General features: G+C 36.7%; 2 protein-coding genes across 3 annotated transcripts; one reads left to right on the top strand and one right to left on the bottom strand.

Annotated features, from left to right (window-relative positions):
• Positions 1-1,011: 1,011 nt before the first annotated feature.
• LOC139148025 (RING finger and SPRY domain-containing protein 1-like) lies at positions 1,012-18,308 on the bottom strand. The gene is made up of 14 exons (XM_070719288.1): positions 18,168-18,308; positions 16,990-17,702; positions 14,334-14,386; positions 12,754-12,866; positions 10,679-10,864; positions 9,755-9,821; positions 7,747-7,878; positions 7,004-7,119; positions 6,304-6,447; positions 5,346-5,457; positions 4,486-4,588; positions 4,051-4,203; positions 3,326-3,430; positions 1,012-3,058 (listed from the first exon to the last, which is right to left on the bottom strand). Exons 2-14 carry the CDS (start codon positions 17,307-17,309, stop codon positions 2,962-2,964), a joined length of 1,701 nt encoding a protein of 566 aa, XP_070575389.1. The 5' UTR covers positions 17,310-17,702; positions 18,168-18,308; the 3' UTR covers positions 1,012-2,961.
• On the top strand, positions 18,216-21,750 carry LOC139148027 (cilia- and flagella-associated protein 90-like). 2 transcript variants are annotated; one of them, XM_070719290.1, is made up of 4 exons: positions 18,216-18,322; positions 18,705-18,931; positions 20,009-20,125; positions 20,758-21,750. In XM_070719290.1, the coding sequence occupies exons 2-4, from the start codon at positions 18,779-18,781 to the stop codon at positions 20,920-20,922; spliced, it is 435 nt and encodes a 144-aa protein (XP_070575391.1). In that variant the 5' UTR covers positions 18,216-18,322; positions 18,705-18,778; the 3' UTR covers positions 20,923-21,750. The 2 variants fall into 2 exon arrangements, with proteins under 2 accessions (XP_070575391.1, XP_070575390.1); XM_070719289.1 differs by lacking the exon at positions 18,216-18,322 and having other exon boundaries at positions 18,670-18,931.
• The last annotated feature ends 5,276 nt before the right edge of the window (positions 21,751-27,026 follow it).

The raw sequence follows: 27,026 nt of genomic DNA, 5'->3' as shown, positions 1-27,026 counted from the left end.
ACCAAACTCCCTGGGGAGCAACCAACAGCTCACATGTGCAGCCAATAAGCGCAGCAGAGCTAAATGCACACATAACAACCTCTGTCCATCACTCCTGGGTAGGGAGAAGCAATGAGGAATAAAGTGCCTTGCTCAAGGACACAACACCACAGCCATGCCGGAACTCACCATCCTTTGATCGTGAGTCCACTGCTCTAGCCACTGGCCCATGATACCATTCCAGACGATTCATTCTGAATTCAGGAAATAGATTCTTTGTACGGGTAAAATCATATCAACAGGTAAGAACCTATCATAACAAATAGACTTCATCATTTTGGGAGGAGAAATATAGATTTTGTAAGTCGAAGATATCTGATCACTTTCCAGGCAAGATGGATGAACAATCAAAAAAATCAGCAACCATATGTATAATTTATACCAGTATCAATTTATAGGGTTCATTAAAGCACCAGTAGCTTTACCTTCTAATGATTTTTTACACTATTTTTGTTTTGTATGTCAATCACAAGTTTTTATTCTACTCCCTGGAGCATGTTGAAATAATTACTATTCAGCTGATCCACAGTGTCTGCATGTAAAATGCACTGTTATTGTTTACATTTGAATTGTAGTCCGGACCAGAATTCTCTTGTCAACAATAACAATTCAGTCTACATATGTACAGGCTGAGTTGACAAGCTGAATACTGTGTATCTAAATATGCTTTGGGGAGTAGAACAAGAAACTGCTATTGGCCCTTTAGGACACTGATATGTGTGTTCTATGTATTGGTCACTCGGGGCAGAACAACGATAAACTTTGTGAGCTTTGTAAGTTCTCTATAGTTTGAAAATATAATATTGGTCATTTGGGGGTACCAATAAACGAATAGTCTTCTACGTGCTATAGTTTATACAGATAATATCTCTCATCATTTGAAGGGTACCACTGCCCATTTTTCTTGACTACACGCCAATTCTTCATTTACCGAGCTAATTATGACAAAAAACTGGCCAGTTACAGAAGGTATGACTTTGACATAAAATGGTCAATCATAATTTAATGGGACACTTTTTTCTTGTCAAATACTACAACTGATGGTATCAAAATGGAAATGAAGGTGCATTCCATAAAATGATATTAGTTCAGAAACTTGAGGAAAAGATAAAGGTGTCCACACACTTGTAGGACAGTGGGACCAGCTTTCCTTGTGGAATTTATCCTGCTTGTCTTATGGGTGACTTTCCCTACATTAAAGGTGAAATCCACACCACGGGATTGGTGGTGAAATTTTAATGTGAATTTTTTCATTCCTTATATTATGCAGTCCTGTGAATAGTTTTACCCTTACCAAAAATCAAAATAGTTTGTTCATGAGCTCTTATGATTTCAATCACACAAGGTGAACAAAATACAGAAAAATTTTACATAGAAGAATCTGGTTTTTTTTACTGTGCTCACTTTCAAAGACAACCAGATGGAATGTGTTCTGAAGGCTGTTTGAATACTGGCTTTTATAACATATTCTTTGGGGGACTTCGTTTTTATTGAATATTATTTCCAGTAACCACCAGCCACAGCAATGGTGAGTCCTGATGTCGACGCAGCAATTTTGCTTGCCAGTACTACTCAAATGCAACAGAATTTTTGCCACCATAATTATCGAAATACTTCACCAGTTAAAAATTAACAGTGACTTGGTTAATCCAGTCTTTGCAAAACCATGCTACAACCCTATTGATTTCACAGGCAAAGATCGACCTCTATACATCAATGTAGGGGTGAAAGCATGCTGGATACATCAGATATATGAAACCTTCAATTAAGAATGGTATATCCCTTACTCTGCCAAACCTGCCACTTCCCCATCAAGTCAATAAAAAGCTGTATTCTGCCAAAAACCTATACATATTTTAACCTACTGGGCATGGTATGTTATAGCTGGTGAAGTCTGGTACAAAATATTACGTCTATGTGTAAAACCTCTTCTGACAGTACTCTGCATAAACGATTTACTCGTAATCTCTTATGGGCCACGATATGAATCAACTGAAATATGTAAATTAGTACACTGTGACATCACTGGTAGCCAAAATCTGATATGCAAATGAGAAATCTTAAAACTTAGCTGCAGAGAAGCAGATTTATAACATTCCATTGCATGGTGGATATTTTTCATTATCCTCAATAATTTTTCAGTTTTCTCAAAATCCATATTAAAACATAGCAGACACCGTCCTGGCCATGTATTACGCCATGAATGTAGCGAATTAATGAAAGAGATCGAGTTAACATTTTTTAACCACTGTTTTCTGACAGGAACAAACATAAAGTGAGGTTTCTCACAAAGTTGATTGTGATGACAACATGGAAAAATCTAATTCACTAGTCTTCTAGTGTGCAGACACCCCTAGGTACTCTCATTCTGAACATTACAATAGTACCATGAATTGTTGTACTGTCAACGGCAAAATTTGGTTCCGTAACTATGGGGAATGTGGAGCTTCGTTTCTTCTTCAAGGCAGCAAACTTGAAATGTTCTTTTTGTAAATTTCTACTGGAAAAGCAAATCTGGCAAGCTATGACATCGGGAAAATAATAAAAGCAAAAATCAACAGCCAGTCCTTCTTTAAAGGAAAGAACTAACACGTCAGTGAACTGGCATCAAAAATGGAAAAGTATCAGAAATGGAAACAGTATTGAAACTAGTTGTGTTAAAAATCTCAGTGTTCTTCGAAATCATTAGTGTGGATCAGTATGAGTCTGTGTGTGTGTGTCTGTCTGTCTGTCTGCCTGTTTGTCTGTCTGTCTGTAAGAGCAAGAGACAGTTAACGTGTGTGTGCACATTATAAATCACAGGGTAAAACGACTACACTGTATACAAAATACTCAAGGAGAAAAAAAAACACTCTCATCAATGTAAATTTACGAGTTCACATCAACAGACACTGTGGCTTTGTTCACATAGAAGGTTTTCTGCTACGAGGGTCTTGCGTCCTCCTGTGCACGATCAGTAATGCACGTCCTGCAAAGTGGACAGGTCTCAACTTGCATTGCACACTCCATGCATAGTCCCCTGCGGTAAAGAAAATCACAATCATAGATAAGTTAATTCTCAGTTCAAAAAAAAACAGTTGCGAATATTTCCACTCATTTTCCTTACAGAAGTTTTTTGTCGGACAATCAATACTATTTTGGTATAACTGGTCTGCTCTGAAGATTATTCACAGACCACAAAAATATCATAAATATGACTGTCCTCAAGAAAGTGAGTATAAATCCTGAGAATTCATAAGATGGTTATTTGCTGATACATGTTTCATTGAATGAAAAAAAGACTTACTTGTGATTACACGGTTTCAGGGTTGTATTTGCTATTTTATCAAAACACAGGTTACAGGCTCCTTCACTCACACTGATATGCCTCAACAGAGCAAGTTTCTTGTGCCTGCATGTTTTTGACAAGGGGGGAAAAAAAGAAACCGTCAACTCTTAGGGAAGCATACATAATGTAAACTGCTATATAGAAACATGCTGACACATTACAATGTTGGTGACTCGAGGTCTGTTGGAAGTCCTTGCAACTAACCAGCTTTGGTAAAATACTTTGTTACTGTATTCATGGCTCAAATTTTCATGAACTTACAAGGAAACTTAACCCTTTGAGTGCCGTAAATTTTCCCGCAAAAATTTTTGTGCACTATTTTACCAATTTTTTTTATGAATTTTGTGTAATTTTTTTGATAATTTTGGACCAAATGGACATTACTTTTCATTGGCTACAGTTTTTGATCACAAATTGGGGAAAATTCTGAAAAATATTGGGTGGGTTACATTTTATAAAGGTGGCAAAAATTGACTTTGGCACTCAAAGGGTTAATATCTTAAAGTCAGCCTGTAAATTTTGCAAACCTTACGCCAACATTATTGACATCTTTCATACCAATGTCACTACAATTCTGGCGAACTAAACACAAGGGTATTACATGAAACACCAACTTGGTGGATTTTATTGGATTTTTTGGGGGAGGGGTGCCATTTGCACTCTGGTTAGAGCGTACATCTCACCTCGGTAATATGACTCTGTCTTCGTTGTGTAAAACAGCTTTGTCGTTGAAACTGTCAAATTGCACAGATGGTGGGTATTTGAAAGGTGTCATACCAAAGTTGAACTCACACTGTTGGAATGACATGAAACTGGCTGCAGCAAAGAATCCACAACTGAAAAGGAGAACAATGAAAAAAAACATGAAACATGACACATGATGTGGGAATGTACTGTATTTTCAATTTTTCATCGCTATGATCACTTTGTTCCCAAGCAATCAGAGAATCTTCACCATTCTTGAACAGAACTAGGAATTTCTTCAAAAGTGGTATGCAGATTTCCCCATTGGTATGTACCGCACAGGTAGCACGCATCCATCAGTCTATGAGCCCCATGCACCTTGACATGAAAACATTTTTGTCATTCAAAAAAAACAAACTGCGATCAAATCTTACCTAGCAGATTGAAAGACTTGGTTTTCAGGCGGCAAGGCATGACCGTTGAGTGAAAAAATCATTTCTTGTTTTTCAAGATCTAAGAGGAAACCCACCACATCTCCTGCAATATAAAACCACAAAATGAAATGCTTGTGATTAAAACAGACAAAATACTACAACTTTTGGGTGCAAAGTTAAACGACACCAATATTTAATTTTCTATTTTTTTCTAAAACCTGTTTTACAATGATGAAGTTTGCTATGATGTGATTTAATTGTATATCGCAAGTATTGCAAGATCCACGAATAAATATTTGAATAATTACATTATTAGTGTACGGGCATTGCATCACACTTCAATATCACTTGGTCATCCACGAGCAGATTTAAAGAATACTAACGCAATGATGATAATGACAAAACATAGAGAACACCAAGGCATGCCTTTTTCAAGGTGAATTTTGGCATAAGAACTGCAGCAGGATAGAAAAACAACACTCTGTTTATTAACCCCTTGAGTGCTGTTATTTTTCCCTCAAAAGTTTTCGAGCGACATTTTGCAAACTTTTATGAATTTTTCTGTAATTTTTTATAATTTTAGACCAGATGGACGTCATATTTCATTGTCTACCTTTTTTTATCAAAATTTAGGCAAAAACCTGAAAAAAATTAGACTGGGTATATTTTATAAAGGCGACAAAAATTGACTTTTGCGCTCAAAGGGTTAAAGATGGAGAGGTGCATGCATCCAAATATACGAAGCACTTTAACCCTTTCAACCCCCATTTCCCTTTTTACAGGTCTAACTTTACCACAGAAAACAATGGAACTGGTTCAAACCACAGTGATGAAAGGGTTGAAAGAGAGATGGTGCCCACCTGGTTGCCATGTCGGATGACTGTGGGGTCTACTTTTGGCACTGTACCAGAACAGCTGTCTGCATCCGTCGTAGGACAATGAATCCTTGTCATCCCCAATACCATATCCCTCCTGAATGAGAAGATGGTGAAAAACATATATCAGGGCAATTAACAATATCTCAACTTGATCAATTTTGTCACAGCAACCAAAGTTTCCATACACAGATGCCTTTTCCTAAGGGATGGACCATTAGATCTTGGGAGGGGGTTGTCAAAACAGAAAAAAAAATTTCAAAGCAAAAAATTAGGATAAAAAAATCTTCAGACTAGTTTGCAAAAAAAAATCAGAATGCAAAAAATTGATAAATCTGAGTTTACTTAGAGAAAAAAATTAGCATGTCATGACTCACTTGAAAAAAAATTCAAAAATTTACAATTGTAAAAAAATATTCACAATCTGATTGTGACCAACCCCACCTCCCTAGATCTAATGGTGTGTCCCTAAATATCCTTCCTGTAATCTCTTACAGGCGTGTACAAAGATTGACACAGGTAACTTTTGTTATTGCAGGAACAGCCTCAGTTCATAGGGATGTCAAAGGGATTTTAGTAGATAGTACACATGAATCTACGCAGCCAATTTTCTTTGGCAAAAAGTTGTCTGTGACACATATTTTGGAGGGATGCTACGATGATTGTAATGTCACATGTGAAGAAGATCACTACGTCAACTATAATATGTGACAACTGCATGAGACAACATCAAAGTTTAGAAAGGACATCTGCTTGATAGATCAAAAATTCAGTCTGCTTGACAGAATCAAGGAGGACACTGCACTATCTCTTTCTCTTTAGTGCTCGTTTTACTAGGAGCGACCAACCCGCTCAAACAACAGCGCCCTCTGTGGTGTTTTTCAAAAGTTACACCTTGATAGCTATTAAATTGTCAAACACCTTTTGTTTTTTTCTTACTTACATGATTGAGGAATTTGCTATCCTTGGTGGCCCAGCCAATTTGCATAACACCAGGTGTAATTATGGTAACCTCATAGTACCACACACCAGAGTCCACGCAGAAGGTGCAGCGAACACTCTCAAATGACGATGCATCACAGCGTGCCTATCAGAACAGGAAGACGAATCTTATGAGTAGCATGTTACTTAAAATTACATACACTGTTTTCGTGACACAAATCTGTGGTGCTCACTTTAAACACTCACCTATGACTCTTACAACACAAAATGCAAAGGGCAATACTACTGTCCATTGCAAAAAATCAAAAACATACTTGCGTCTTCTTGTAATTAAAATGATTGTATTACGCACATAATTACAAAGTTTCCAGTTTTTATAGGACCCTTTATTTAATAATTGTCAAAAGCAATACACAGCTGACATAAATCCCAAATCGTCTTTTCACAGATATGACTTCTTTACCCTCTACACCCCTAATTCCCTGTAAAAGGGTCCACACACACCATTGATAACAATAAGTTTGGGCCGTACCAATGTGGTAAAAGGGTTAAGTTTAGTACCTTTACCTTGAATGATGGAAACAAACACACACCATACAAACATACATCATCAACTTCTCTACAACTGATAAAGAGGTCCGTAGCTCAGCAACTATAAACCTAGATCTGAAAGTCATCGACTGCGATAAACGATTACTCACCTCCAGTCCATTTGGCGATATCTTGAGATACTCGCTCACATCGTTGTCATTCAACATTGCATTGCATCCGCTGAGGTCCAACGTATCGTAAGTGTAACTTCTTCCTTCCACTATAACTGAAACACAAGAATGTTACAGGTCAGTGTCAATTTTCCAACTGCAGGGACAAGACAGTCGCACGATACTCTTGGAAGATTCGAGCATGCTCAGCATTTTCAAGATCGTGTTCGTGTTGAGAACAGTACGTCCAAATGCACCCGTGAATAATTTGTAAGCAACAGCGCGACTCTCACAACTTACAAATTCATCTTTTCTTACCCTAGTTGAACTTCCTTGAACATGTTTGCTACCCATGACATGTCCACAAACGGTACAAAGTCAAGTTTAAAACAATAAACCATAGAAGCTTTTAATGTGATTTTGACATTTAGAAAACAACTACAGAAATGCATTGAATGGATAACATATGGAATTGATTTTCAATCTGACAGTTCATCAAGTATTGAACTCACTTTCAATTGAAGATGATCTTTGCTGATGAGAACTATAACCCTACCAAGAAAAGACAATTGACTTGTTTTGTCAAAGTAGATTTGACTGAAAGAGTCAGTTGTGAGTGGATAATCTGCCATCATCCATCCTAATCCAGACCCAAACTGTGAGTAGAAGATGGGAGCACCTGAATTGTTCCGTTATGAAAACTCTTGATAGAACACCCAGGTCAGCAATATCAGTTTACTTACATAAATTATCTAAACACCACTGGGCACAAAAGCCCACTTGTCTCATGTCATAGTCGTCGTGTTTCAGCCATTTCTCTAACACCTGCAGTAGTGGTCCGATACCAGCTTGCTTGATTGTAATTTTGTTTTCACCTACAGCACACAAAAAAGTGACAATGATTGATTATAGTGTAAAAACATAGAACAAAAACATCCATGGACCTGAGTAATGACTTACAAACAGACTTATGCAGTATACCGACTGGGTTTCATATTCAAATCATGCTCAAGAAGATTACAGATTTAACGTTTTCTGAAAACAATGAGCAATATTTAGTCCCAAGTAGAGTTCAGTTGACTTTGTCAGCAACAGCATTGGACACAATACACATGCAAGCTGGTAGGTTGAATACTGGACGTTTTTACAAGGAGAAACTGTATTTTATAGACAGAATACAATTCTTAGAAAAGACTGTTAATGGATCTTTGACTCATAGTAGCTATCTGAATAGCACTCTTCTTTAAATAAAATAAAATTGAAAAATGATTTGGTATGATCAAAAAGTTGGATTGGAGAATATGCAATGATCATTTAGGGGTTCATGTTTTACTGTATCCACATGGATCTCCATATAGATAGAAAATATGGACACTATATAGGACAACATTCCTCAACATTTCAGTCCACAAACAACATCAGGGGCTAGTCATCCATACAAGACAAACTGGACACTGATAAAAGCCAGTGCGAGGAGAAGAAGCAGAAGAACATCCTCTATGTAAAGAAAACCTGCTCAGCCGAAAAAGAAGTGTGGTACCTGCAAGTGCCATAAAAGCCTGTACATGTCTAGCACGGATGACAAGTGTACGAAGGTACTTTGTTCGTGAGAAATCTCTTCACAATTTTCAATACAAAAATTGTTCTTGTAAAGGAAACATATCTGTTAATACCTCCAAACCTTTCAAACACACAACATATAATATAGGAGGTACAGTATTTACAGCTATTGACCTTTTTTAGCAATATATCGGTACTAACAACCTAGCTTGGGAATACATATTGTTCAGCAGCAAAGTCTTAATCATTTCTCTTTCATACACACTTCAGACCATAACACCAATAAAAGCTTTGGGCTTCTGTTTGGGTTTGATCATAATCAACAGTTACAAAATATTTTGAGTTTTTCAATATTTGTCTCACAAATTTATGAAAGGAGCAAAGGTCAGATGCCTGCCAGGAACATTTCTGACCCCAAAGTAAAGGACAATGCCTGACCTTCCCGCGGCATCTTGGTAGTGCATAGGTTGTGTCATTTCTTGTTTGGACCATGTTATTTATTGCGGTGTGGGCTGAATTAAACCTGCAATTCTATGACACGCTATCTCTGTCTTTAAGTTAGGTGACTGCCTATGTGTAATACAGTTTTACTACTTCCATTGACTTGCATGTAGAAAATGCAAGAATATTTCACTGTAATATTTTCATTTTATTGAAACTTTCACAAAAGACAATGTTCAAAAAAAGATGCATTTTGAAAAGTGCACTCAAAGAGTGGTGACACTAAGCTTGATTGGAAATGAAATCGGCAAAATTATACATTTCCTCACATAAGAATATATGAAATAACCCTCACAATCAACACCGGAAGCTTCACCCTTTATCAGCTCCTTACTTTTTTTAAGGCTGAATTTTTTTCATAAAACTGAGCAGGGTATACAATGTTTCTACAGGATGTATCTCATAAAGTAAAACAGAAATACCAATTTTTTCTCATCTCATTTCTTGTCAACTCACAGTTACCTACAACATATACAACGATAAAGAATATTATCCACCTTACATCTAACCTTCCTGAGTTAAGGCAATTATGCAATCATACTGAAGAGTACGATCAAACTTCAAATGTTGTTTGATAGATATCACAAAGAGTGAGAAAAGAGACTTCCCTCTGTTATGTATTACACTTAGAAATTGCACTATGTAAGTAGGCCACAGTAGTCTATGAATATTCATGTAGGAATCACTTACTTGTCTGTGAGAATTTTTCCAAAGCAATTGTTGAAAACAATATCACTTGGGCATGTAAACATGGATTCTGTCAAAAAAAATGGGACAAATACAAAAGTAAGAGACCAAAACAGATATGAAATTTTGTAGATTTGTAATCATCACAATCACATGTTATATTGCTTGATTTTCACAGTCACTGAAGATACAACAAAAATACTGCTGCAATGTACAACTTGTGTGATTTTCCTGTCTATGTGAACTACTTGTAATTCAAAGTATGAAAGTTGGCATTTATTCATACTGCCATTCATCGCCAAAATGAAGTACAGATGTCAAAGGTAACTCCAGTGACCAGCCCTGGTTCTTGTTTCTCTTGAGGTGCTGTGTATAAGACTCAACAAAACTTGAAATGACTTATGAAATTTGGATCTTGTCATGTCAAATCATTTACATTCAGCATGAAAATGATGATATCAGTGAGATCACAGTGTGGAAATACCTAATCAAAATCTGCTCTGGTCAGTGAAAATTATAATGCATACGCATCATGTCTCCACAAGGCAAATCTGTCGGAAAACATGTTCATATATGTTTCTCAGCATCTTCAAATGATCTAGTCTGTTCATATGCATCTTATTTGCCACTATATGCCTCACCGGTTTACACTACATTGATATGATAGTGACAAACTAAACTGGCAACAAACGGTTCATGTCAATGTGTATTTATGACATTCCAGTTGGCTTCACAGGAGATAAAAATAACACAAGTTTACAGGAAACCCGTTGCAACCCAAAGAATGGCAGTGACTTGGCAAATCATCAAGAACTCTGAACATTTCAGTCTCCTGCCAAATATTTCTGCTCAAAAATATCCTGGGTCCTGCACATTTTCAGACAGTCATCATGGAAAGGAATCAGGAAAAAAACCACATGCTCTCACCAGGTTAGCAAGTAAATACTCCAGAGTGTCTTTAGTAAGTAGAGCCACACTGTTTGGCCCAGCAAGTTTCTCCGCGATGCATCCAAGTACAGTGGCTATGTTTCTGTGTTTGGCTGGCATCTTCAGGACTGATTCTGTAGTTCTATCAGCCAGTCTTAGCATCTCTGAAAGCTTCTCAACTGATTCCTACAGAGAATAACATGTAAGATGCACCAATTGAAAAACGAATTTGTTTTGCTATTTGCATTTGTAGAAAAGCAAAAGTTCTTGCATGAAATATTACTAATGGATATCTTTGCATATGAGTACTATGTGAACATTCTATGCTGGGATTCTGAGTATACATATACGAATGTTTAAGTAAAATATTTTTTTTTGCATAATTCTGTAAATGTGTTAGCAAAGTGCTGTTAAAAATGATAACGTTTCTGTTCTCTTCGAGCAAATTTGGAAGACTTTGTGGATATTTCTTGGTTTTAATAGCCCCATACCCAAGAGCTGGCATTGTGTAAAATTTTTTAGCATCAAAGAGTACTTTCTAGAGTCTGCCATTGCCCTTAGTGCAACAGGTGGAAGTACCACTAGTGAAAATTCAATAGTTGTCTCAAGTAAAGATTTTACTTTATTTGAATGTTATCCTACTCAACAACTCATTCTGAGTCAATTTCATAAGATGAATGATTTCAAGAGTTGTGTCAGGGGAGACCTCACACTGACATGATGCAGTATCAGATCACGTCAGCTTGAAGGACACACTGCTTGTAACATGCATAAATAAATACAGTAAAACCTGTCCAAACTGAATCATTGAGGGACTGAGAAAATTGTTCATGTTGGAGAGATGTTCTAGCTCTATTGGAATGGGACTGGGAAAAGGGTTCAGTTTAGACAGGTTTGCAGTTTGGACAAGGTTCGGTTTAGGCAGGTTTCACCCTACATATAATACAGGTGTGTTCCTGACTGTGTGTAAAATAATACTGGTATCTGCATGTAAATAAGCTAGGCAGATAGACAGTAGTTCTTGGTGTCATTCTCTCGGGTGCTTCAACTACCGGAGATGCAAGAGTGTTCCTTTCACTAATACATAAATACTGGATTTACGATTCAAATGAAATGAAAGAAGACACTGGCCATACACATGCTATGCACAGTGGTCTCTCACAAGCCATGCGGTAGCAGTGAAACCTTAGCTTCCATATATTTCCTAGCATGGCCATCAAACTATGTCACGACTATGTTATACTCCTAACATAATGTTTTGCATGTTTTTAATAGCACCCTAGATCTGTTCTAGTCGGGAGGCCAGTATTTGTTCACTAGTTGACACACTTTATAATTTACAATTTACAGCAGTCTTAACATAATAAATTAACAACAAAAAAAAAAATATATATATATATATATATATATATATATATATATATCCCTACTTTATATTGTCTTTCTCAAATGCAAATGTAAGCAATAATAAACCACTATATGATCAAAACTTTGAACAAAATTGAAAAAAATGTACTTTAAATACATGAAAAAATTTGAACATCTTAACAACCTTGGAGAAATATTCTCATCTTAATTTGCAATATTTGCAATAAGGGGGCATTATTGTGTGTGAACAGTCGATCACCATCTATACAAACTGTAAATTAATTGCCACGTTCAAAAATAGCCACTTTGCTAAATCCTTTTCTCTCCAAAGGGAAAACAGTTCAAGTCAGCATATATATAGTAAGTTCAATCTTTGACAAAGAGGAACTTGTACATTCTTTTGGGGCAATTTGCAGTGCATAAATATTTGTTTATTCTGAATTTCCAACTATTTTTAAAGTAGACAGTCATTTAATTGTTTTTTCCTTCCCCAATCAGTTAGGTTGCAAAAAACTAGCAATTTCGTTCCACAGATTCCCCATCCCCTTATGACCATCCCTCCATTGACCCAGTGGTTGATCACTTAAATTCTTGTCTCCCCGGATTCAAACTCTTTTCTGTTGATAATCTACTCTTGCTGAAGACACACAGCTAGACAGACCCTGTCTGTGACAAAATATTCTTGCCCGAATTGCGACTGTACTTACCCTGGTTGGTAGCGGACACTCATCAATTAGCAGCGTAATGACTGCAGGGCCTAATGGATCATCCATGGGTATAACATTGATCATTGAGTTGGCAACTTCCAGCCATCCACTCTCTGTACGGCAAATTACACAAATATATTATTCACTTTATTAGCTATCATAGGGGTGAGCAAATCCTTTTCAGGTACTACCCTGCCATCAGAATCCACTAGCCCCATGCTCAACAGAGTTTGTAATTTCTGTTCAAGTTATACTGTCAAACAAATTAACTAACATCAGAAAGTGTTGCGTGTTAGAAATATTTCACTAATATGCCATGAATTACCAAGCATTGAAAATATATTGAGTGGAAGTAAGTGATGGTAAGTGATGTAGAAATTCTTTCTCCTTATCAATTTTCCAAAAGTCACTAATCTGCCAGGCTAGTAGATGCCAAAAAGTGCTAGGTTGGACAGAAAAACAGCTAGCCTGTGAGGTCAGGCTGGTGGAGATGCTCATCCCCGTACCACAAGAAAACTATAAAGAATCTCTGCAATGACAATCTGTGAGAAGACATCTAATACTGGGGCAAACTTTTCAATGAGTCATTTCTGTTCAAATTTCGCTGATTTATCATATTTATGCAAAACTTATGACCGAACACATTTGGTAGTACGTTTTTGTCAACAACAAAAAATTGAACTACTCCATAAATGACAGCATGGCCCTTGCATATCACTTTGTCAATCCTTACAACTCTGCGATTGTTGTTCTCATTTTAATATTGAATCTTCCTTCAAATTTTAAAATTCATGAACAAACGTTTACTGAAGTAGCTCCTCACCATAATAATATCATGATCATGAACTGATTTCAAGTGTCTGTTATTCTTCCGTAATTAGTGTTATTAAAAGGCCATGATCAGATGTTTATTATTTGCTATTTAAACAAGCCCAGAAATATTCAACTCTCACTTCCTGCAGCCACCATGTAAATTATCTTTCTGCTGCAACGATCATGAGTTATTACTGCCATTTGTGTGAAGGTTCCCTAAAACATGTAGGCAAATACCCTCCTTGTATAAAAAAAACTGAGCTGGGTAAAAGGTCCTTCTAGAGCCGACAAACGACAAATCTTTCACTAGGATTTGCAAGTTTTATAGCCTTGAGAGTTGGCTTTGAAAGACCAACCAGTAAATGCTATTTGCATTTACACACTGATACTTAGAGCCAGTAATGCTATCTTTTGATGACAATTTCACAATTTTTATTTTGAATGTGAACCATAACTGCTTGTTCTTCTCCCCAAAGAATGTTGATGTACACAGTATCCAGCTTGTCAACTCAGCCCCTATGGTTGTAAACTGCATTGTTTTTGTTGAAAAGTGACTTCTGGTCCGGACTACAATTCAAATGTAAACAACACAAATAACAATAAAAATGTATTTTACACATTGGAACGATAAGTTGACGAGCTAAATAGTGGGTTTTTCAACATTCTTTGGGGAGTAGGGTAAGAAATTGCAATTGATATATAAAAATAAAAATAATGAAAAAATCCCTCCGAAAGTTAGCATTACTGGGGCTTTAAAATGGACTTACCTGTTTCTGCTATTTGGTGCAATTTCAGCATGGAATACGGCGGATCTTGCTCACTGTAAAATAAAAATGTCAAAAAATCATGTTTGCTTAAAATCAATATTGGCACAATAAAATACATATTTACCCTTCCATTAAACACAAGTTCCTTGTATTGAAGTGCGAGCAAACCTTCCAAAACTGTAATACTTGACAAAATCCAAGATCATCAAAAGTGGAAATGTCGCATTTTTTGTCTAACTTTGCTGTCTACATGACTACAGCTGCATACGTCTACAGAGGAGTCATCAATATTGAGTAGCATGTCCACAGATGCTCAGTGTACACTTTCCATTCACAACTTACAATTTGAGATATTAGATGTACTATAACTGAACACTGCCACTAGTAATTTCACATTACAATACTACCACAATACTTAACGGGTAATGTTGTCACAAAGGTACCTGAGAAAAAGTAGATTACGATATGAAAACAGTGTTCTGTCGAGGCCGCAACCTTGTGCCATTGCCGCAAAAATAAAATTGAAGACCCAAAAAAAAATCAATCATCGGGTCCGCAAGGCGCAGCGCGCCGTCAGTCCCACTAAACTTTGGGTAAGAAAAATACACTTATTTACGTGCTATACGCAAAAGGCCAAACGCAGAAGTAGACATTCCACGCTGCTCATGCGTGCATGCTACTCGAGCGCTCGTGAGAACATGAGACGTGTTGCTTCCATAGCAACCTTCAGTGATTTTTTATTTGCATAATCGTGAACTAGGTTTTCATTGGCTAGATTCGAGTCAGCCAGTCAGCGTCTCTGTTAAATTCAATGCCTCACAGTACTCTCTGGAAAGGAAAATGGCTTCCATGAATAAATCAAAACGCCGAGGCAGAACAATTCTTAGTTTCTTTGGACCAATTCAGCCCCTAAAAAGGCAAATCCAACAACCGGACGAGTGAAGACATTTCGATCGAACATGACATTGTGTCTCAGCCGTTTACATCATCGGAAACTGAAAACCAATGCACGACGCTGCCATCCACATCGGAAACGCATCAGTCAGAAAAACAGAGCAGTCTCAAAACATTGAGCAGCCATGCATCGGAAACTCAGCCTTCATTGAGGCATGTTCGACGTCTTCATGAAAAATGAATACGTGATTTAAGCTGGCTCCACTACGATGCCGAAAACAACCAAATGACTTGCATAATAATAAACGATATACGATGACCTGAGACAACATGAATTTCCGAACGAGTACACTTACTCGCCATGTAGACTGTAGGTAGGACCATAAAACCGCAGCACTCATGGAATCTGCGAGTTCGAACTTCGAAACAACAACATGGGTATGGCACGTAATAAAGTGTATAATTGTCTTGAGAATGACCCCCTTTTTTCAACAGCGACTCACTTTTGAGCTTCCATGGGCCCTCAGACCCCACTGATGCAAAAGCTTGGCAGAACACTGGCAAACATTTGATCAAACTGTATGAGGGTATTACCTGAGAAGAAACCTGAAGAAAGTGTGTTGAAAAGGAAGAAAATTAACCCTTTGAGTCCTGTAATTTTTCCAACCAAAATTTTAGCGTAACAATTTTCCAATTTTCATATTAATTTTTCTATCATATTTTTGATAATTTTGGACCAAGTAGACATCACATTTCATTGGTTATAGTTTTTTATCAAACTTTTGGCAAAAATCTGAAAAACATTGTCTACGGTATATTTTACAAAGGCAACAAAAATTGACTTTGCCGCTCAAAGGGTTAAAGACAATGTGTGTTCCAATGTAATGTGGTATCTAAAAGGTAGCCTTTTCAGAGGAACGAATCAACATGAACTAAAGTTTGAGATAAAAGACCTTTGGCAAAATACAAACAGCTTCTTAAGCCTGTGAAAATAGAACCTACGAATATTACACTAGTAATTAGAATATTTACAAATACATTACAGCACTCAAAATTTTTCATCAAAGCAGAAAACACATAGGAGCGTCACATGATGACAACGAAACACTGGCAACTCAACTTTTCATGCTGATTGGAAATCACACCAACCTAAACCTGAATTGTCTACACTTGGTGCAAGTGTGAAGAAGTTTGCAACAGCCTCTTATGAACCTCTTCTCAATCCATGGAAAAATATAGACTTTCGCTGATCCTGCCCAGTCAAAGTTGCACTGTATGATGTGCATGACATAGCTACTTTAATCTAAACTTCTCAAGGATCCCTCTGCTGATTGCATTCAAGCCCGCATATATATGGTTTGAAATGAAACTACAATACACATAACAGTGTTTTTGCTAAGGTTTGGGAATATTGGTAAACGATTTGGGAGCCCCGGTAACATTGCTGCTGTCCCCATATTTGACTATATTGATATAACAAGGGGAACCCCGGTACAATGACTGGGGAACCCCGGTAACATTTACCTGCTTAGCGCCCTTAACAAAAACACTGCATAAGAGGGCTTTAAACGGCCTAAATCACAAACCGGAACATGTGTAAAGGTATATCATTCAATATAATATGAGGGAAAATGAGTCTTGGTTGCATGTCATTGACCTTTGTGGTGCATCCACAGTCCGGACCGTGGTACATCGAAAGAAAAGGAGATCTTTGTTGACATTCTGAAGTGTTGCTGAAAATACAGACAAAGTGGAAACTTACTTGTCGACCAAGGATCTGATTACGGCAAGCGTGTCCAAGATCAATGTGTCTGTGTTGCTCCTTGGTACTGTCCTAGTCATCGAGGGGATACAACCTTCCGTTCCAAGACTTGCGATCCCGTCGGGGCTTTGAGCTCTGGATGTGGTATTACTGGTGTTGGTTGCTGCATAGTGGTCTCCACTGTGAGAATGCGGGTTTGCGTCCTTGCATACACACGCACCCATTCTCCACAGTAGCTTTAATGACAGGTTCACACAAGACTGCACAAGGCTGACGGGATGCGGGAGAGCAAGGGCGAGAAACCAGACTGCAACTATCATAAAATGTCCACGTAAAGTACCATGCGGGTACTCCAACCAGTTTTGTAGGTAACGAAAATGTAATACATGTACCACTAACTAGAGGACCTGTCCATTATCAATGTCATGACTTGATCCTGTTATGTAAAAATAGGTACCACATCTAATATTTTGAAACCATCCGCTGTGATGCTTGCCCTGAAAGACAACTGGTTTGTTCTGATCACATCTTAATCAGTGGCACAGCCCACCTCCTTTGTGTGTCAGGAACTTGACACTTTGTTGTGTGATAAATGCTATTGTTTTCCACAAAGTCAACAAATTAAGTTCCTCTACACGGCTTTGGTACTCCCACTTCTCATTGACGAGTTAACGGTTTTGCAGAATGGCCTATACAGACTTTGGCGATTGATCCTGTGAAGAGAAATATAATTGTAAACATTCACATCATCATATATCCTGTACGATTATTTCTACACGTACGCGGAGGTGCCTATGAAAATCTCAGACATTAAGAAAATGAGTCCAGCTCGCGAATATCACAGATAAGCCGGAGAAAATGATATAGCGAGTAATGCCTTGCTGTTGAAGACCACCAAATTCACATTTTCGTCCTCTCAGCCTCTCACTAGTGAAAGGTAAAACTTCAAATTTGTCATCTTCCGTGTACACTGCAGTTGACACACCCAACTTGAGCATCGAACTGCTCGGTTATTCATGAACCAAATCTCCGAACATGCCTTCAGTTCACGAGACTAAAACTTCATATCGATCATTAATTATTTGGCTATCGTCGCGACGATATTAGGTAGCTAAAATGTTACCACGAAGGAGACAAAATTACGTTGGCAACAACTTCTTGAATATCTCGAAACTTACATGGATGCGGCCATCTTGGAATTACTTCCGCAATGTATCTTGGGATGTGTTGTGACGAACGCTCTAGATCTGAGCTGAGCAGCTCGTAAATCAGATGAACAAGAGCTTGTGGCTGTCACAGCGAAAATGACGGGAATCTCGTTCAATGGCGCTAGGTAGTAAAAATTTCTAACCCATTATACTGTGCTGAAACTACCGAAAAATTACATCCCGGATACATCGAAATATTGCTCTGCCAGCAGAAATGAAGTGTGTAAGCTCAGGCTTAATTTTCAGAAGCTTAGAGGGTCTGAAGGAAATACTTTAAAACAGACCGACTAATTGGTCATTTTAACGCCTTTTTGGTCGGCAATAATTCAAAACAATGTCATGCATTTTCTACAAGGGGCTGACAAATTTCTAACAACAACAAAACCAGGAATTTCCTGTGTTAATGAGTTTTCTTTCACCGTATCACATAATTAATTATGCATTCGTGAATATTTAATGAGTTGCTAAGTGCTTCGCTGCTTGGTTACCTTTGATGCTGACACATAGGGTTATACGCTGACACAGAGGACTGCTAGCGACACTGACGAAGTTCCTCGCCAACCGTGACCGAAATCGGCAAGATGACGACGGAATTAGAAGAAAGACGAAGCCTCCACGACTACCCGGGATTCATGCACGGGAAGGACCCGCTTGCTGCCAAGAGCGCTTTCAGCTACATACCAACAGAAAGGACTGAGCCTCCCGATCAAACAGTCTTCAATAGCAAAGCAATGGTGAGTATCTGTATCGCGATTAACCCAAGTCCTCTTCATTTGAGGTTGATGACACTATGATATCATGCACGTTCGGTCCTATATTGAACACACAACAAGCAATACAAACCTGGCTGTTATTAACCATTTAAGTTCTACACTCGTGCCTTGTTGACAAGGTTTTGCAATTTTTATGTGAAGTGTTTTCATCAATAAATAAATGGAAAATGGGGTTGCTCCAGAAGAATATTTTGGTTCAGTTAAAAGTGAACCAGTATAAGTCCTTTGCAAGGCTCAAAGAATTATTGTTGACTGTAATTTAGGTTTGAAGTCGCAAAATTCATGTTTCAAAAAGTATTGTTTCATTACTTCAAACACTCTTTATTGGTCCCTAACTAACAATCAAGAGATTAAATATTCACAAAGAGTGCTGTGGAAAATATTTGCTGAAGCTATGAAAAGGTGCCATCGTAATTAGGTGCCATAACCATTTGAATTACATGCCTTTCATGTTTCCTTGTATCAGTGTGAGATGCGTGCCATAGTAATTATTAAAATGCCATAAATATTTTCATAACATTGCCCATTTTTCCTCATATGAGTGAAATACTTAGGACATTATGTGTGGCCTGTAAAACAGATAGAAAGTACACTGACAGTGAGACACTGAAGTTTCTCTAGTAATCAACTTTGAGGATGACTTGTTTTGTCAGATGATCATCAGTGATTCACGACATTGCAGTTATGTGACCTGACACTCCAAAACAATCTACAATATTGAATTTGTAAATCCAGTATTACTATAATATTATTTCAAGAAAAGTGGAGTTGGAGCAGTCCAACTGAGACCAAGAACATGAACAGTGAACAGTCAATTTCTGCAATAGAAGCAGGGTAATATTATGTATCAAGTCAGTCATTTACATATTGATGTTTTGAATCATGGCATCACAACTGCAGTGATAAAATGTGTTTTTTGTGTGTTTAGGCTCTTTTTCATTAAAAAAATCATTGATCTATCATAAAATCAACGTTCTACTCAAAATATCACATTGCCAATGCCCTAATTAACTGTGACTGTGTCATGTCTTCCTCCAGCCAAGGTCTCACTCCACATTTGACAGATTATTCAACAAGGAAGAGGGCTACAACAACAAACTCCACAGATGTGACAGGGAACATGCAAAATCAAGGGGATTACATGTCAATGATGAGGTATGTATGTGTGTGTATGTATGCACATATGTATGTATGTATGTATGTAGGTGTGTATGTATGTATGTATGTATGTATGTATGTATGTGTGTGTGCATGTGTAATCTCTCAATCTATTGATACCTGTCTTTCTGTTTTCCAACTTTTACCACACAATAATCTTTAGCTATTAAATAAACTAATATAAATAAACTTTGTCATATATATATATATATATATATATATATATATATATATATATATATATATATATATATATATATATTAGATATTTTGAAAGCCATGAGAAAACTTGGTGTGAGCATTGAATAAATTTTTACTCAAGTAAATTATGAAATTAAACCTTCAAGGAGTGAAAACTAATTGTTTTCACAAAATTCTAATCCTACAGCTCATTACTTTATATATTTTATCTAAAATTCGTAAAATACATTGAGTACAATGAAATGTTCCAATAAGCCAAAGAACACATCCCACATTGATGATCCAATCAGCTTTTTAAGCATTTTTCACCATCATGCTCCATCCCTTAGGGACTCTTCAAATGAGAAAAGTTTTATGTACTTATTTATTTATTTATTTATTTTTTTATTTATTTATTTATTTATTTATCTACTGTTTCTATCTTCTAGGAGACTATCAAAGTTGTGCCAACACTTGCATCCTCAGAATACGGACACAGACTGGATCAGTTCAAAGACCCCCCTGACAGACTTCATGTCAGGATACAACATGTCAACACGGAATTCTATCGACGGAATGGAATTAACATTGATGGAAACACAGAGGGATCATAGAACAGAAACGTAAAAAAAACATGCAATGTTTACCCTCCCCCTGAAACCAGGACAACTTTATCAGTTCAAACCTTAAAATGACCCCTTTTCTTCCGATACTGTAGATCAGAAGTATTTTGCACAATTTATTTCTGTGTGGACCAAGATTTATAACTAAATGGTAAATCAAATGAAAATGGAGGTGTAGCTGAAGGATAGGTCCACCCGGTTTTCTAAATTGTAGTTCTCTACCTGTCTTAGGGTGCCTTCCATTAGCTATAAATAGAAATGTACCCCCTAGAATAATATTGAATGTTAATATGGCTTCAGAATGATGTGAGTAATCTTCAGTCAGGTAAAAGTTAACCTCTTGAACAATACACTACATAATGAATGAGATGATGCTGTTGGTAACTTTTGAAAAAATGTTCGCATAACTTAAATATTTTCAGTCTTGAAATTTATGGTATTTTCAAGTTTAGGAAAACGGCCAAATTATTTAAGCTCCATAAATCATATTCTTGTAAATATTGCATCATAAGTCTGTAAATAGACTCTGATTTATATTTTCATAATACAATATTTCTGGCACTGGTCTTGCGGAAGGATTTTCAAAATTATATAAGCACAAATATCTTGCAAATGTTTGACTTCAGTATACACATCAGGATCATGTCATTTACTTTAGGCAGCTGAGACTGTTAAGTGATGTTGAAAATTCTGGAAAAGCACCTTTTTTTAAATGGCAATGTATGAAGTACATTGAAATAGCTGGTCCATCAAGATTTACTTTCAGTTTACTGTAGTGAATTACGAGACAATAAAAAAAAGGAAATCTATTAAAATGAATTGCAATGTGTCATGTCATTGCTCTTTAAACTGTTTCACCACAATGGTTTGGCCAAAACTCATTGTTTATATCGAAGGTGAGTGCGGTCCTGTTCACTTGGAATTGGGGGGTGAACAGGTCACAGCAGGCTCTTTCACATATGGCTCCTAGATCCTGGGTGCTGTATCCAGCACCATAGTGTGTTGAAATAGCAATCATCACAGGGTCTGTGTACGCATGTGTTCTGAGTACTGTGTTTCAAGTAATATGCTGGAATAAGTATTTGGCTTAAATAAAAAAAAAATTAAATTAGTATTTGGCACAAATCTCTTATGCTTCTTATACAACTCCTGCTAAATAATAGAGAATGGTCATTACTAAATGGCATAAACCAGTGACTTTTATCAATTTCAACAAGAGTAGACTGGGTACTGGGCCGTACTAGTCTGTCCCAGAGCTCTAGTTCATGCCAAAAATCAGTAAAGATGTGTGCACCAAATTGGCATACAAAGACTGAATTTTTTTCTGCAGATCCTGGTTAGGACATTGATAATGATCATTGTGTAATGACCAAGTTCTTCATGATTTCATTGGCATCAACATGTTCATCCCTATTTCCCTGTAGACAGGTTGACAATCACCATTAATAACGATAGGTGTGTGCCAAACAATGCGGGTTGTGAAAGGTTTTTAGGGTGGTAATTATATGGCAGTGAATCCTGAAAGCTGAGCTGTGCCCTCAATGTTTTCTGGCAACCATTCAATCACTTTGCTTTGGAGAAAAAAGTGCAAAAGGAACACAGTATTCTATAACTATCTGAACACTGTACATCGATTTTCCAATGTTGCCATTCCCTTGTACAATTATTTATTTTTTATTCTGATATGGTTTCCAGTCTCTGTATCCTGTTTGGTCACAGTTGGATTCTTGTTTGTTTATTTGTTTATGCATGTTTGTTTATTAGAGACTGGTCAGTTTCTTTGGCCTGGAGGGGGCCGGTGGATTATTTTTTGCCGACATCAAAAAGTGGCGGACCCCCCCTATTCCAAATTTTGTAAACAGGGTGACCCTCCCATCCGGCGCGCGACATAGATAAAACAAAAGGTGGACATATAATATATATATATATATATATATATATATATATATATATATATATATATATATATATATATATATATATATATATATATATATATATATATATATATATATTTATGTCCACTAACCGTACTCTCTGTGCCCAAGTTCAGAGATTGCCATAAAACCATTATGATGATAACCTGGAGGGTACATTGTATACATTTTGTGTATATATAAATAATATATATATATATATATATATATATATATATATATATATATATATATATATATATATATATATATATATATATATATATATATATATATATATATATTTAAAAACTATCTACTGTTGATTGACCAATCAGAGTGCTCAATTCAGGGTGTTTTATTTACTCATAAAGCCTTGGTCACCAAATTCTAGAAACGAATGACAGCGCCGTAGTAAAATACTGTCCAATCAAAAGTGAACATGCCATATTCTGTAGACATCTGGTACGTTTTAATATTCAAATTTGGTAACACAGCGGAAACCAGCTGCAACATAAAATCTGCTGTGCCCTAGGGCATTTATATAATGTGCCCTAGGGCATTTTAATATAGGATGTTCCATTACATTGGAAGGCTATTTCACAAATAACAGTTGTAATTCATATCCTAAACATGTTACATTGACAAAGGGGACGGTTGACGTAAACACATTGAAAACGAAAATATATCAGTTAGGGGCGATAGTTTTTAAGTCGGATAAAACCCTCGTACTCGGGCTCTTCTGGTATATAAAGTCCAACCCTACGATAAAATGTCTCGGCCTGCGGCCTCGACAATTTATCGTTGGGTTGGACTTTATATACCAGAAGAGCCCTCGTACTCGGGCTTTATCCTATACATATATATATATATATATATTATATAATTATATATATATATATATATATATATATATATATATATATATATATATATATATATATGTATATATATATACGTATATTTTACATTTTATATATATTTATATTTTAAATAGTCATTCTATGTTTTAATGAAATTGTTGACATGTCAGTTGTAAGATAGGAATTTCAAAGTGTCAATCTTAATTGAAGTTTGAATACAGTATATTTTGAATTAGCTGTATTTTGAATGAGCTGTGAATGTATTTCACACTTTCTATGCTTAACCAGATGTCCTGAACTGTTGTACAGAAATGGATGTCAATCATTAATATCAAAGAGGAAAAAGCAGTGAATCAAAAACTTTGATGGGTGTTAAGACTTGCCAACCATCCAATAAATCTCCTGAGGAGCCATAGAGAGCTTTTTTAGCCAAATCTGATGTGTACAGTGTCTGAGAGGACCATTTCTTGTAACATTGAAACCATAAAAGCACAGCTAATAATGACAAAACTGCCCTTTTTAACTGTTATTTTGTTCATAAAAAAGCATCTTTCTACAGAAAACTTGTGACACAAAGGAAAATAATTGCATCAATGAGAAGGAAAGATATCTTCTCATTTTTCTATCTCTAAAATAAGTCACTGTATCAAATATATATTGTGAAATATTTGTGCATGTTGCTTTCTCATACTGAATTCTCATACTAAGAGAGAACAGAAAAGTATCAGGAATTTGTCATCCTTTTCATATGAAATGCAGATTTCATAATGGTACACTTTCATTTAGCAAACATCAAGATATCTCTGATTTATTAAAGTATGGCGCCCGAAGGGCACGCTGAAAAATATGAAACATCCTGATATCTCTGAAATATATATGCCTTGTATATTAAAGTCATGCACCTGAAGGGCATGCTAAAAAATGTCTGATATATTTAAGTAATGAGTTTGAAGAGCACGCTGAAAATATTGAACATACAGATATCGCTGATGTATGTATGCTTGATATGTTAAAGTTGGGCGTGCTGAAAAATATGACTGATTATAATATTAAAGTTACGCACCCAAAGGGTGCGCCGAAAAATACAACTGAATGATGAAATTTGTGGCTGACACTAGCATTTTAGGCAATGATTAGCCTTTGTCAACATTCAAAAACACACTGACCCCCCCTATTGGCCATTTCAAAAACATGGTGACCCCTCCCAATCACCAAAGTCAAAAACAGGGTGACCCCCCCATGAATCCACCGGTCCCCCCAGGCTGAAGAAACTGACAAGTCTCTTAGTAACGTAAGATTATTTTCATATGCAATAAAGAACCAATAGTTGTGTTTGTGTTTGTCAACAAATACAGTGTTTGTTTTTGTTTGTTTGTCTGTTTGTTTGTTTACAAGTATAGTCAATAAATGATCCTATAAAAAGTTTATAATACAATTCCAAATATGCAATAAAGCATACCCCACCTTCACTTTCAACAATGAATTCAATAATCACCAAAAAAATCAATGTATATGCAAATAAGTGAATAGATTGAAGTGTTTTCAAACAATGCCATTGACAAAAAGGTTTTGGGAGAATTCAACAATCATATTGTGTGTACTTTGCGCACTAACGCATGCCCAAATGCAATTTGTCGGCTGGTTCAAGTCATGGGTTTCCATAATGTAAATCTCCATGCTTTAAAAGAGGAGAGATTTCCATAAATAGTTAAAACCTGATTTACGTTTATAACACTTTGTTTCCAAAACATTCATTTCTATATGCAAAAATCAACAACTGGGTATGTCCGTTTCTTTTTGTTTATGTCTCAACTTACTTTGGATAAGCCCTTTTCCTGTTTCACGCCATTGCGATAAATATCAAGGCAAAAATGACTTCAAATTAACGCTGCAAAAAGAAGGCATAAAAGATTATTGAAGATACCTTATGGCGCGGTGCACATTCGACGACGTTTTCGACCGTGAATAGCACCCTCTAGTGGCACAATTTATTACAACATGATGTTCGTGAAAACTAACTCTGAGCCCGAGCTGTGATGGCGCTTTACAGAAGGCTATCTGAACTTGTCAAAGTGGAACCAAAGTTTTGAGAAAGCCGTATCAATAAAATTATCCTTCGGACAATTGAACTCGCATCTAAAATCATAGAATAATTCAAAACAGAACATGTTTTCAAGAGAACGTATATCATTTTAAATACTGTGAACATAAGTTTACCAACATGACTAAATTTCATTTTAAGTACCTCATCTGTCTTCTCCTCATCAAATATTTAAGACTCCCACGTACAAGTAAAGTATCTCCTCTGCGACATGATTTTATTCTACCTGTTGCCAATCCACGCCAATTGATGTGGAGGTCGTAGTACGGATACAGGGACAGCTGTCCGTGTATACTATTTCTTTGTATACGGGCGGGCAATATTTTTGCTCGCAAGCCAGTTTGCAAATGTTGTCCTTTGCTCAGCGAGCAATTTGAAAAACAAAGGTCAAATTGGGCTGGTACGGAGTATGCCGATGATAGAGGGAAATAATGACAGATTGGAGGCTGTTTGGCTGGAGTGCGTAGGTCGGTCGGAGTTGCTGACAGGGGGACGAGGTGAAGCGCAGAGATTCGCTTGAGAAATGAAAAAAATGATCGGAATTGGTAATTTTTCAAACCGTAGAGAGAGAATGCGGTCACAAACGGCTTTCACTTTTACCTTAAACTTCGACACGCTTTTGAAAGTTCATAGACTGCTGAGTTTCTCCTGGGTCTGTGGAATGCTGCAGGCCTATTGTCACGTCACGTTATAAAACACCACCGTTCACATAACGGGCTGATTTGCAGTACCTGGACTGATAGATGTATGTTGCGTAAGGGAGCATTCAGTAATTTAGTGGCGGGGGAATAGGAGGGAGGGTCACCTTTTAGCAAATTGTACAGGGGGGTCACTTTTTAGGGTCACTTTTAACAGAACCTTACCGAACCTTGGATTGTCCATGTGATATTTCCTGAAAAGAAAATCACCGACGAAATACACCAATTCTTTTATATACAAATACATTATCAACAAGCTTCACAAGCAAAGAAAATGCACTGTGGTATCCTACATTAAACACTTTGAGCAGTTAAAACTGATGAAAGAAAAGAGAAAAAATATAGGTAAAGTGTCCCTGACAGTACAGGTGCAAACTTTATATCAATCTATCAAACGTCTATAAATGCGCAGATATTGCTAGTGTTATAGACCATGTATAGTTGATCAGCAATTTCGGGGAAATTCCAAAATCCAATTTCTTGTACACATACGCTCTTTTAACCACCCTATTCTAAT

The sequence above is a fragment of the Ptychodera flava genome, chromosome 13, assembly GCF_041260155.1.
Source record: "Ptychodera flava strain L36383 chromosome 13, AS_Pfla_20210202, whole genome shotgun sequence".
Classification (NCBI taxonomy): domain Eukaryota; kingdom Metazoa; phylum Hemichordata; class Enteropneusta; family Ptychoderidae; genus Ptychodera; species Ptychodera flava.
This window is presented reverse-complemented; position numbering and strand designations above follow the sequence as displayed.

Excerpts from the sequence above, each read along its gene's own strand:
- LOC139148025 (XM_070719288.1), bottom strand. The coding sequence starts at position 17,309 with ATGATAGTTGCAGTCTGGTTTCTCGCCCTTGCTCTCCCGCATCCCGTC. Across the intron at positions 4,589-5,345 it reads TCATCCGACATGGCAACCAG|GAGATGTGGTGGGTTTCCTC; the intron begins GTGGGCACCATC and ends TTTATATTGCAG. Across the intron at positions 3,059-3,325 it reads CTGAAACCGTGTAATCACAA|GGGACTATGCATGGAGTGTG; the intron begins GTAAGTCTTTTT and ends TCTTTACCGCAG.
- LOC139148027 (XM_070719290.1), top strand. The coding sequence starts at position 18,779 with ATGACGACGGAATTAGAAGAAAGACGAAGCCTCCACGACTACCCGGGA. Across the intron at positions 18,932-20,008 it reads TCTTCAATAGCAAAGCAATG|CCAAGGTCTCACTCCACATT; the intron begins GTGAGTATCTGT and ends GTCTTCCTCCAG. Across the intron at positions 20,126-20,757 it reads GATTACATGTCAATGATGAG|GAGACTATCAAAGTTGTGCC; the intron begins GTATGTATGTGT and ends TCTATCTTCTAG.